At 37.7% G+C, this 12,676-nt stretch overlaps 1 protein-coding gene across 2 annotated transcripts in view; it reads right to left on the bottom strand.

Moving 5' to 3' along the window:
• The window catches only part of PUM3 (pumilio RNA binding family member 3), a 45,984-nt gene that overhangs the window by 27,974 nt on the left and 5,334 nt on the right, over positions 1-12,676 (bottom strand). For both annotated transcript variants that reach the window (XM_004600129.2, XM_055122933.1), the window contains exons 4-10: positions 9,475-9,610; positions 8,820-8,895; positions 4,818-4,911; positions 4,520-4,586; positions 4,045-4,219; positions 2,211-2,314; positions 1,006-1,084 (exon numbers count right to left, since the gene is read on the bottom strand). In XM_004600129.2, the coding sequence (XP_004600186.2) occupies positions 1,006-1,084; positions 2,211-2,314; positions 4,045-4,219; positions 4,520-4,586; positions 4,818-4,911; positions 8,820-8,895; positions 9,475-9,610 (731 nt within the window). The remainder of the gene's footprint in view (positions 1-1,005; positions 1,085-2,210; positions 2,315-4,044; positions 4,220-4,519; positions 4,587-4,817; positions 4,912-8,819; positions 8,896-9,474; positions 9,611-12,676) is intronic.

The raw sequence follows: 12,676 nt of genomic DNA, 5'->3' as shown, positions 1-12,676 counted from the left end.
TCTTACAATCCTATCCTGGGACAAATCTTGAGAACACAGTGTGTATCTTACATACTTAAATCATGAAGCTCTTCAAAGCTATCCAGTTGAAAAGTTCCATATAATTCAATTATGTTTCCATCACCCCCAAAAGATTTTTAAAGGTCTGTTCTGTAATACCCCCAAAACACATGTTTCAGTACTTTCTATGTTACCAGCAATTTTGTGCTAATAGCAAAACAAATTTAATACTAAAAAGATAAAGACTTTCATCGTTCGATTATATTCAAATAATCATTTCCTTAGCTCTGAGAAGAATACCTAGGAGATCGAGTATGGTTTATAGAAAATACTATGATTTACAGAAAAAGAAGAAAAAAAATCCCTGGAAGATTAGCAATAGCTGCTATAGTCACAGAACCACAAGCTAAAGTAGAAAGCTACTCAGGGTCAAACTTACCTAAGTATTCACTAAAAAGAAGTAATTTTTTTAAGTTTTATTACTAGAATGGGGATAAACAGTCAATGAATTTTAGGTATAAAACAAAGATCAGGGGACTGCATGGATTTTCACTTTGTATTCTTGTCACTGACTCAAAGGACTGCAATTTTCCTTCATTCTGTGCCTCATCTCTGTCACATATAGAAGGTCCATTTTTCATGGTCCATTTAGTTTACTTAAGTGCTCGTTCTTAACCTCTTATCACCAAAATAATTTTCTTTTGTACAGACACAAGAGAATTTCAAACTACCAGAATGCTGATTACCTCTTTACTTGTTAGTTTTCAGATTAAGTTAGTTAGAAGACATTCTGTACTACATTGAAAAATAAAAAATGCAACATTGTGTTTTCTGCCAAAAATCTAAACAGAATTAGCTGACCTACATAAAGAAAGTTTAAAAAATTATCTTCTCTAAAGGAACAACTCTTTATAATGTCCAAAAGCCTATACACATCAAAAACAAGAGTTTTACACTTTTGCATGGCTATTTCTGTTTTGGTTTAAAACTAAAACAAAAACTTACCGATCTTAACTTTGGGGTTGCATAAGTAAAAAAGTCCAAGAATACTTTGTGTACCAATGAGTGCTTAATCACAGCTTCCCTAAAAATAGAAAATAAAGAAAACATTAGATCTGGTATTAGAGAAAGATAACAGTTGTCTTAAGATAATAAAAATGAATGATATGACTTTAGCAAGCATAATTTGTCAAAAGATGTATCTTTCAGCAACAGTCAAATCATAAAAAGTCCAACTTTTAGTCTATAGAATAATTTCAGTAATAACTATACAAACAACAAAATTTGTTAATCAAAAAATGCAAATCACTTTCTGTAAACAGTCTCTTAAGACATCCTTTTTTAAAAAACCCAACAATGCACAATTTTTAATAGAATGGACCTATTTTTTTCCACAACTATTGTTTTGTCAAGTAAATTATAAAATATATCCATTTTACTGAATAATTTTAGCAGAATTAGTAACTGAAATCATCAAAATGGTAGCGACTGCAACAACTCCTAACTGATAAAGAAAAAGCCTCCTCATGGCTCGGCAGTTAACACATTCAGGTGAGCAGGGGACGCTGATGTTCAGGCTCTACAGAGCCCAATTCATATGAAGCAGTGCTTCTCAATCTTTTTCTGACTGTGGCCCTCTTCCAACTTTGTTTCCTTTCTGAGGCCCTCCTATCTTACCAGCTGGTCCCTCAGTCTTTTGCCATGACTCCAATTTTTATTACTTTTCACTTGTGACTCCTTAGTACATCCTGGGGCCTTCAGGAGGGCCGTATGGCCCATGACTGAAAAATATTCTGACAAAGAATATCTAAGCAGACAGTAAAAACAATTTGCCTCTATGGTCAAACACTGCTCGGAGGGTCTGGATAACATAACCCTACTAAATCTGCAGAACTCTCTATATTCTACTTATTATCCCAAATTTACAGAAATGGAAATCGAGGCATAGGAAGGTTAAGCTGCCCAAGGACACAGATAAGTAACTGAGGTGGACATGAGATTACATGCAGGTAATCTGATCCCAAGGTCTATGCCTTAGTAATTCTACTATGGTACAAATGCCAAGGCCACAGGTCTGGCATTCTAATTGTTACTATTCAGCTGAAATAACTGACCAAAATTATAAAATTACTCACTTTTTCAATGAACAGGAATTAATGTTTTCCTCATTCAAATGCTATTTGTTAAAAAATAACACATAGCTTTCTTACTTTTGGGCCATTGGAGTGAGAATCTGTTTCATTTCATCCATGATAAGTTCTAGTTTTTCTGGCTGTACCTGTAATACTTTCTCCAGAGTTGGATGATCTGCTGACTGCAACAACAAAAGTTACATCTCTGTAAACTTGAATTTCTTCAACTACAGAACAAAACAACCAATAATATTTACTTAAAATGAATTTAAAATGTATTCCAAATTTCCTGTATTTACATAACCAAAGTCCTAAAATGAATATATAAAACTTAAAAATCACTGAGTAATTCCTGAGTATCTTTCTTTGTTCATCCATCCATCAATGTACTTAGAGGGGCGGAGAGTGTACAGAGTACAGCAACTGCCTTGCACATGCTGACCCAGATTCAATCCTTGGCTTTCAAATGGTTCTCAGAGCACTTCCAGAAGTGATTCCTGAGCCCAGAGCCAAGAGTAACCCCCAAAGACCACTGGGTGCTACACCCACCTAACCCCCACACGAAAAAGAATATACTTACAGCTAGACTACACAACCAGTCAACTCAACCAGCCAACTGATACTACTTAAGCATCAAGTATGTGACTACCAGTAGGGTCAAATGGTCAGTTCATAAATTCCTGCCACCAAGTATAACTAGCTGGATTTTTTTTCTTCCCCCTCTTTTTTTAGAAGTGGGGAGATACATCTATGAATATGCAGGGGCAACTACTGGCTCTGTGCTCAAGAAATATTCTTGGTGGGGCTCAGGGGACCATATGGGATACCAGGGACCAAGGTAGGCAGAATACAAGTCAAGGTCGGCAGAATACAAGTCAAGCGCCCCAACTGCTCTATTATCTCTCTGACCCCAATTACTGGATTCTTATAGTTACTGCTACAAAACAGGACTGGAAAACAGTACAATGGGTAGGTCATCTGCCTTGCATGTGGCCGACCTGGGTTCTATTCCAAGCATCCTATAAGGTCCCCTAGCCTCACCAAAGTGATCCCTGAGTGGACAGTCAAGAGTTAGTCCTGATACTGTTGAGAGCACACCCCACAAACCATGCTAAAACAGAAAAAAATTAAGCAAAAATCAAAGAAACAGCACCAAAGTCAATATAAGTGCAGTTCCAACCCAGGTACTAATTAATGCATATTACTTGAGAGGTAAGTGTGTGTTTATATTCCAATATCTGAAATAAAAGCTAATATTGTTTTAGGCCTATTACTGACATTTTTCAAGTCCTGTATTAAATATGGGGAGAGTTCTCCCCATTTCCCTTTCTTTCTGGATATAACACGGAGAGAGGTGATCAATATAGGAGAAACATAATTTTTTTTACAATGTACCATTTGTTATTGAGATGTCCACCAAAGTCTAACTAGAAACACAAGTACTAAAGGGGCCAGAGCCGTAGTACAGCAGGTATGGCATTTGCTTTGCACATGGCAGATCAGGGTTCGACCCCAGCAAACTCTATGGTTTCCTGAGTACCATCAAGAGTAATTCCTGAGTGCAGAGCCAGGAGTAACCCTGGGTGTGGCTCAACAACAATAACAACAACAACAAAAGAAACAAAAAAACACACTGACACTGACAAAAGCATTAGAATGAGTATTTGATAGGGAACAAAAAACTAGTTTTAACTCAAAGGGCATTAAAGATAGTATGGTTGGAGAGAAAGAAACTGTATGATCGTACCTAACACCAGAGATAATCTAAAAGGGGAGAAACAGAGTTTGAGAGTCTCAAAAGGACCAGCCAAAATAAAAATAGTCTGAAACAGAGCATTAGAAGGGGAAGGGGGGGGGCAACAACCAGCACTTAAACAGTAAAAGCACCAGAAAAAAAGTCCTAAAACTTTGCCTTGTAGAGCTGGAATGTGTTCCCATAGAGCTCCTCTGTCAGCATGTTCCGCTGCTCCAGGATCGCCTTGTCGTTGTACGCATACTCCACGATGGCCGAGGCTTCCGCGTGCCTGAGCATCTTCTTCACGTGGCCTTTAAAACTTCTCATTATTTCTGCAATCTGTGGTTTACTCCTAAACCCAAGGTGATTATGAGAAAGGGTAAATGACAAGAGGAGAAAGCTGGATGACATTAAAATACTCAACTTCTCCATCAATACTTATGCTTTTGATGTACAGTTACTAGAATATTAGTATGTGTGAGGCCCTGGGGTTGTTCCCTGGTACCAGCCTAGTCCCCCACCAAGCACTATCAGATATAACTATAGAGTCTCCAAACACTACCCTGGCCAAGAAAGCAAGCACTGCTGGAAGTGACCCCCCACACAATTCAAAAACAAAAGCAAACAAAAATAGAGTTATAAAATAACTCACCCATACATGAGAAACTTCTTGACAATATTTCTGGAATATTTAGCTTTACTTAATTCAACCAAATCACCTAAAAAACAAAATACATTATAATGATTTGATACCCTCACTTCAATCCTCCAGATATAAAGAACTAAATAAACACAATCCTAGGAAAACATACACAAAATGCTCTTTTCCCTAGGCAAACAAAAAAAGAACAAAGTCCGGCAGAGAATACACTGCCTTCTGGCAAATTATTTCCAGCTCATTCAAGAAGTTCAATAAGTATTATAAATAATCATAAATATATAGTAAATACCTCGCAATTCTTCAAAAGCCTGTTTTCTTTGTTCTTCATTACCATACTGAATATAACACTGGATCACACGAGTCGAATCATGTGCAAATGCAATCTGTAGGGAAAAAATGCACCTTTAGACTCACGCTCACTGACGATTTTTGTTTTGGGCCAGCAGGTAGGGTACTTGCCTTGCATGCAGCCACCCCAGGTTTGATCCCCAGCATCCAATATGGTTCCCAATGCCTCAACAGGAGTGGCTCAATATCCATACATAAAGATTTTATTTTTCTTTAATATTTTAAATGCTTTATTGTGATCACTTTTAGAATCCCTTGTTAGAAAAAAAAAAAGATGGGTCCAAGGATAAAAATCAAAACTTGCTTGGAGTAAAAATACTTGTTTTAATTATACAGAATGGCATATTTGGGTTTTTCTGCATGCCATATGGCACTGCAACAGGGACAGATTTACCCACTGCCCATTTATCCCTCTTATAATTAGATCCAAACAAAATTAAACCAAATCTGTCTAATGATCTTCTCATTTCTGAGTTATTTTCCCCAAGAGGGGAATTTCCCAATTAAAACTTTCTATTATCCAATGATTTTGAAACTATATAATCTAAGGACGTTTGGTTTTGGCAACTGAACATTTAGAAATAGGACACATTTAGGTACACCCATAAGAAAAAAGATGTACTGCTGTATACCTATACATCCTGAAAATTATAAAATAAGCCAATAACTCAATTTCTCATATTCACTATACTTCCAGAACATACAATCAGCTTTATTACTAGTAAAGTTGTATTTCAAAACCGATTCCTTTAATAAGTTTTAGTGATTAAGGCATATGTAGCACACATGATCCCTTGAGCACTGTTGGTTGTGGCCCAACAAACCCTCCCTTCAAAAAATAAATGACAATATTGCAAACATGTAACCTGAACTATTAAAAAAATTTTTTTGAGCCACACTCCCAGATTTACTTGCTTTTAAAGTTGTGTGCAGATTTATTTAAAAGTAAAAAACTGATACTTTTAATCATCTTTTAAAAGTACCTTTTGCACACACATTGATTCTATAATATATATCCAATGTTATGTCTTAAATATTTTTCCTAGGTAGATGTCAAAGCAACTTTAAGAGTGAAAAAATATTACATTTATCAGGAATTAGGAATTTATTCTTCTGAGCTAAAAACAAAACTTAATGTCACTGAGGCCCAGATGTATCAACTGCTGAACTGGGTGATCACATGAAGTTCAATAATTTATGCATAGGTTAGCACAATCCCAATCACACAGCAAAGAATCAGGCACATGCTGATATACAATTATTTGATGGAATTAGACTTCTGGCAATGATCATAATATAGCTCATACAGATGCTGATGTACAAAGCTGTATATCTGACACTAATGTAATATTTAAAATGTTACCTCAACTTAAAAAAGAAACATAAACATTTAAAAAAAAAAAAGATAAAAGCATTACTACTGCCGAAATCTAAACATTTTATAAGAAACTAAATGAGACTTTGAATACCAAACTAATCTGCAAACCTACTGCCATGAATAATAACATTTACTTGGGAGAAGACTTTGAGAGTAAAATGTTTATAAATCAAAACCAAATGATTTCTACTAAAGTTAGGGGTCATTCTATCCTAAACAGATCTTGCTAGGGGCCAGAGTGATAGGACAGAGGGCAGGGTGTTTGCCTTGCACATGGCCGATCTGGGTACTACCCCTGGCATCAAACATGATCCCCTAAGCACTACCAGGAGTGATTCCTGAGTGCAGAGCCAGGAGTAACCCCTGAGCACTGCAGGTGGCAGGGTGTAGTCCAAAAAACATAAACAAAAAAAAGATCTTACTAGATTGGAAGGAAGGTGGAGGGGCGGCAGCAGCTGGGAACTTACTATTTCAAGACATTCCTGCAAACTGAACTATAGTGTCTAGTTAGATCACCTAAATGCAAAGGCACTGTCCCTCTAAGGCGCCCAAAGATAGCGAGTCTTACAAATGACCAGACACTAAGCACTTATCCAAAATACAGAAGAGTGAAGTTTACTATAAAACAGTTAAAAGAAAGAATAACAAAAAGAACTCACAATTTTTTTATAAAGGAATAACAAAAAGAACTCACAATTTTTTATAAAGATTTTTGCATATTTGTAGAAACAAGGAAAGTAATCATGTTTGCATCGCATACACTAAAAAGTCAGCGACTAAAAAGAACATATGAAAGGAACTTCAGAGCAATACTAATGAACTATTTCCTCAGTTAATAGAGGGCCATGGACCTATCTCAGTGCCAGAGCATTTCCCGTGCATATGTGGAGCATTAATTTAATCTCTGGCACCACACTGTAATTTTGAGAACATCACTAATGTTAAGTAGCACTGTTGTCCCGTTGTTCATCAATTTGCTCGAGCAGTCACCAGTAATGTCTCCATTGTGAGATTTGTTACTATTTTTGGCATACTGAATACGCCAGGGGCAGCCTGTCAGGCTCTGCCGTGCAGGCGGGAGACTCTCGGTAGTTGGCTGGGCTCTCCAAGAGGAAGGATAAATCGAAACCAGGTTAGCCATGTGCAAGGCAAATGCCCTAACCGCTGTGCTATTGCTCCAGTCCAATGTTAAGTATTTTAAATGACACTGGCAATTTATAGTCTGTTGAGCTCTCATGGACGGGATCGAGAGAGTACAGGGGTAAGCTGCCTTGGCTGCACAATGGACCACAGTGGTCCTCCAAGTACAGTCTGGGCATCATTGCTTGTTGCTCCCCAAAAGAAAGATTTCTCATGGAAAACCTCAAGAACACAAAGCATTAAAGACACTGTGCTTATAGTAAACTTCATGTGTCACTTAGGATCTTTAGTCAGATTTCTGTTGAAACATCAGTGATACATGTTATATTTTCTTTTCTTTTGGCAGCTATATTTTATAATAAACAAGGTATTATTTCATAATACCTTGCACAATGTTTATTTCTATTACAAGTTTTGTAAGATGTCCATTGGAAAACCTAGGATTTATGCAAATTTACTAATTAAGTATGTAAAATACAATGATATGGTCAAATAAGTGGTTTTATAGTTTCCAAGAAGTAAGGTCCCTCACCATTAAATTTATTGTTTATAAGGCATTATAAAAACTATTGAGAGATGAGACCTGGGGCGGCCACACACGAACGGCTCCTCTGCTCCTAAAAGATCCTGGAGGCCTATCAACTACTTTTAGTACCCAGAGGCTTCTTACAGAAATGTCTCTAGACTGTGAACTGAGCTGCGACCCCATGCCGCCCTGGGAGGGGAAAGGTTTTTCTCTCTCAGCTTTTCCTTTCCGAGGTGGCCGCGGCGGTGCTGAGTGGCGACCGCCATCTTTTAGAGCCCAGTAACCTGAAGTACGAGCTTGCAGTGACGCAACATCTGGCAGAAATTTCTCTCTACTTAATTACTAAAATACCAGAAATCCAAAACCTCATATACTCTTCATTCTCAGCAATGGAAAACAATGGCAAACAAATTATCAAATGATGCCTTTTCAGCAGGTTTGATTGTTGGCGGAAAATTGCAAATAGTAATAGTTTTCTGTTAAAATACTGAATGTAATCAAAGTATATAGAGAGTAAAGTAAAGATCATTAGCCACAGAGGTGGGGGTGGGGAGATGGGATGGGAGGTATACTGGGGTTCTTGGTGGTGGAACATGTGCACTGGTAAAGGGATAGGGGTTTGAGCATTGTATGTCTGAGACTTAAACCTGAAAGCTTTGTAACTTTTTTCATGATGATTCAATTAAAAAATAAAGTATTGATGGTGTGGATGTTAGTTAAGCCTATGTGGCAATTATTTCACAATCAATGTATATCAAAACATTATGTTGTATATCTCAAACTGGGGGAAGCTAAATATGTTTAAAATTACATTTCACCTGTCATGGACAATTAACCTTTAATAAGAATGAGTCAATTTCCATTTTTTTAAATTACAGCCATGAGTATGCCCTACTTACAGTTTTAATTTTTCCCTGAATCAACTTTTGCAAATCACTCATCAACTTCACTCTTTTTTCTTTGTTACAGTCTTTTCTGTCAAAAGAGGGAGGAAACATAGTTTAAGACATTATTTTAAAACTCACAAAACTCAAAGACCCTGCTAGTATATATTCATCCAGTTCAGTATGATTTTCTCTTTGCAGGCAGCAAACCTCTGACATTAAAATTACTATTCCAGAGCAGCCGGAGAAAAGTCATTTTCTCAAAGGTAGAAACTCATCTCAAAAGGTATAATTTTATGCATCAATCTAAATCTTTACAGCCAGAACTTCAAAAGTAAAGAAAATAATAAGAGAAGCCCAAGAAACCACATACTTAAGCATTTCAAAACGCCGCCGATTAGAAAATGTCCCTCATTTCCTCAGAAATCTCTTAGAATGTCAAATGGATAAAAAAAATCTTATCCATTTCCACAAACATATCTGACACCATGCAAATGATTCCACACATTTCTGCAACGTGCATCTACCCAAATACTGATGCCTGTTCTGGAGTATTCGGAGTACTCCCCTTAAATAACCTAAGAGTTATGCCATTTGTTTCAGGACATCTCTGTATTTATAAGGTACACCTTTATTCTTCCAGCATCTCAAAAAGAGAAACAAAGATTACCTTCTTAAGGTCTCCCAAATCTGCTTAGCACGAACAACAATGTCATAGTTGGTTTTATCACTGAGTTGCCGGCTCTGTTTCAACTCTTTCTTCTTCTTTTTGAAGTCATCCCATTTGGGTTTCTTGGTTGCTGATTCTAGTCATTACAGGAATAGTTTCCAATCATATGAAACATGTTGGGTGCCATAAACTATTACAAGTTAGGTCTACAGGGCAATCATAATCAGGATCAACATTCGTTGTAGAAACCAAAAGGGGGGGAGCATCATTCCCTGTAAATTTATACTGTATAAATTTTTACTTTTTGAAATAAGTTTTCAATAAAGCAAATTTAGTCCAAATTAAAATTTTAAAAATTGGGGGCCAGAGATAGCTTAAGGGTTGGGAGAGCTCAGTGTAGCAGTTGATGTGAGAGGTCAAAGGTATTAATAATACCCTAAGCACTGCCAACCACGACCCTGACACAATACCAAGTATGACCCCCAAACCGAAAATGAAACGCAACAGGAAAAACAACACATCCAAAAACTCACTAGCTAGCCGAAGCAATAAGATAGCGGGGAGGGCGTCTGCCTTGCACACAGCCGACCCAGGTTCAATCTCTGGCATCCTATCATATGGTCACCCAAGCACACTGGGAGTAATTCCTGAGTTCAGAGCCAGGAGTAACTCCTGAGCATCACTGGGTGTGACCCAAAAAGCAAAATGAATAAAAAAATAAATCATTTAAAAAAAAAAAGGGTTAAAAAAAATTCACAAGTGTCATTTCATTTTTACAATCCTGTGAAGTAGATACCACAATTAACCTCCTTCACGGCAAGGAAGCAAAGGCACCAAGCAGTCAAGTTTCTTATCAAAGTTCACACAACCCCTAAGTGGTAGGAACAAGACTAAAACAGCAACAATTCTAAACTTTATGTTCTGCTGCCTCTTATTTATGACAATATACAATCAAATTGCCCGAGTCCTCTAGAGTAATAAAATAGTTATGTATCTTACTGTGGTATTTTGGTAAAAACTGTAGTATTTACTGTAAGGCATTCAATTTATGTTAGTAAGATTACAAAATCTAAGTAACGTATCAACTGACTGAAAAGCCCAAAGAAGTCAAAGAGTAACAGTAAAATGGGTTATTATTCACTTGAATATCTTAAAAGTAGCTATGTCTCAATCTCTTTGTGGTTAGAAAATATGCTTGCAGGCCAGAGATACAGTATAGCAGACAAGGAACTTGCCTTGCACTGATGAGGGTGGATCACTGGTGTCCCATATACTCCCCATAGCACAGAGCTCTGAACTGCTGTGTCTGCCTTCAATCTTCCACCTCCACCCCCTGCCCCCGAAAAAACTATACAACACACACACACACAAACCAAGAAAAACAAACAAAAAACCAACAGAAAACAACAAAAAAATACAAAATCATATTATAATCCCCAACAATCAACACATTAGTTCCTTTGAAGCTCTTTTCCTATGCTTTTTCTATTAGACTTTTTCAAAAATCAGAATTTGTCTTCACTTACACATGTTTTAGGTTGTGAGCATACTTACCATTAAAAAAAAAAGTATGCTTCACAAGGTACTTAATTATTCCCATTTATTTCCAGGCTGGAAATAGATGATTACAGACAACAGACAACAACATTTATTGCCACAAATATTAGGGCATCATATACTATACAGCTGAGGGTAACTGCTTCAGAGTTCATTTAATTCCAAAACTATGTGGACACCCTTGTCTTATGTCATGCTAGATTGCAGCAACTATACGACAACAAACAAAGAACTTTTTATAAACAAAATTTATACAAATAAACTTTGGACTGTCTTATACTTAATCCCTTGCCGTTGCTGGTTTAAAAGTTAAAAATAAAACCAGAATACCATTCTGAGATGTCAGGAGCGTTAGCGACTGAGGCACAAAAGCACCAGGGCATGATAGGACGAGTATGTGTTTGTGTTTAAAATCCAGATGGGAGAGAACTGTTTCAGTTTATTTAGAGGAGAGGAAAAAGGAAGTAGGAGAATTAAGCTGGAAGAGAAATCGATGAAAGATGGAAGGAGAGGAAGGAAAAGAGAAAAGCAGGCAGCGATGGAAGAACCCTTGTTTCTTAATGACAATGAAATGTTCCTTCCTGATTTTCCCCCCCATCTCCCTGTCTTCAGACCACTGTCCCATTGTCAGTGGCCCTAGGCAGAGATCAGGGTAAGGGAACTGGAATTACAAGAGGCCCTGGTTGTGGGGCTCGCAACAAAGGATCACAATGTCAGGGGTTAAGGCGGGGAGGGGGGCAGTGGGGCGAAGACAGAGAAAGACCCTAGAGCCGCTGCAGAGATTATGTAATCCTTCGCATGAAACCTGGACACTGCTCAGTACAGGGCAGTGCACAATATGGGCACACTAACAACAGAGAGCAGAGTTCTGCATCAGACATGCTCCTCAAATATCACATCGGAGATAGAGCAGTATGTTTCAGTACACAAACCAGAGTCCTGACAACTCTTCCAATAAAGCCAGAGTTAACAGGTACATACTGCACCCTCCCTGGAACTGCCTGCTATCTTATCTGATAGGCTCAATATAATAGAGTGGTCCAGTCACCAATATAATTCACCAAGGCACCCTAAAGCAAAAGCAGATATTTAGCTGGGACTTGCTGGTTATTTTAAGAAGAATCTCCTCAATGGTGAGATCCTGTATCATCACTGATTATTCTTTTCCTCCTTAGTCCTAGTACATTGTATTTGTTTTGATTGGTGGATAAATTATTCTAGCTTGCACAAAAGAATGTTTTATGGAGATTTCACTGTAAGAAGCCATTACAGATTAGCTTAACTCCCTAGCTAGAGTAATTTACCAAGCAGTAAAGAAATAAACTAGAAGCAATGAAAGGCAATTTTGACAAGAGAAAATACCTCCTGTCCAAGGAACAAGAATGGGAGGGACCTAATGGAAATTTTTTTTTGGGGGGGCAGGGAGGGGAGGCAAGGCACCATACCCAGCAATGCTCAGGGGTTACTCCTGGCTCTGCGTGCAGAGATCACTCCTCACAATGCTTTGGGGACCACATGGGCTGCTGGGGATTGAATCTGGTTCGGCTGTGTGCAAAGCAAGTGTTCTACCTATTGTATTATCTCTCGGCCCCCACCCCCACCACCCCATGGAATTCTTGAGTAAATACCTGTGCACTATTATTCA

The sequence above is a fragment of the Sorex araneus genome, chromosome 1, assembly GCF_027595985.1.
Source record: "Sorex araneus isolate mSorAra2 chromosome 1, mSorAra2.pri, whole genome shotgun sequence".
Classification (NCBI taxonomy): Eukaryota; Metazoa; Chordata; class Mammalia; order Eulipotyphla; family Soricidae; genus Sorex; species Sorex araneus.
Note: the sequence above shows the minus strand (reverse complement) of the source record. Positions and strands in the feature narration are given on the sequence as shown.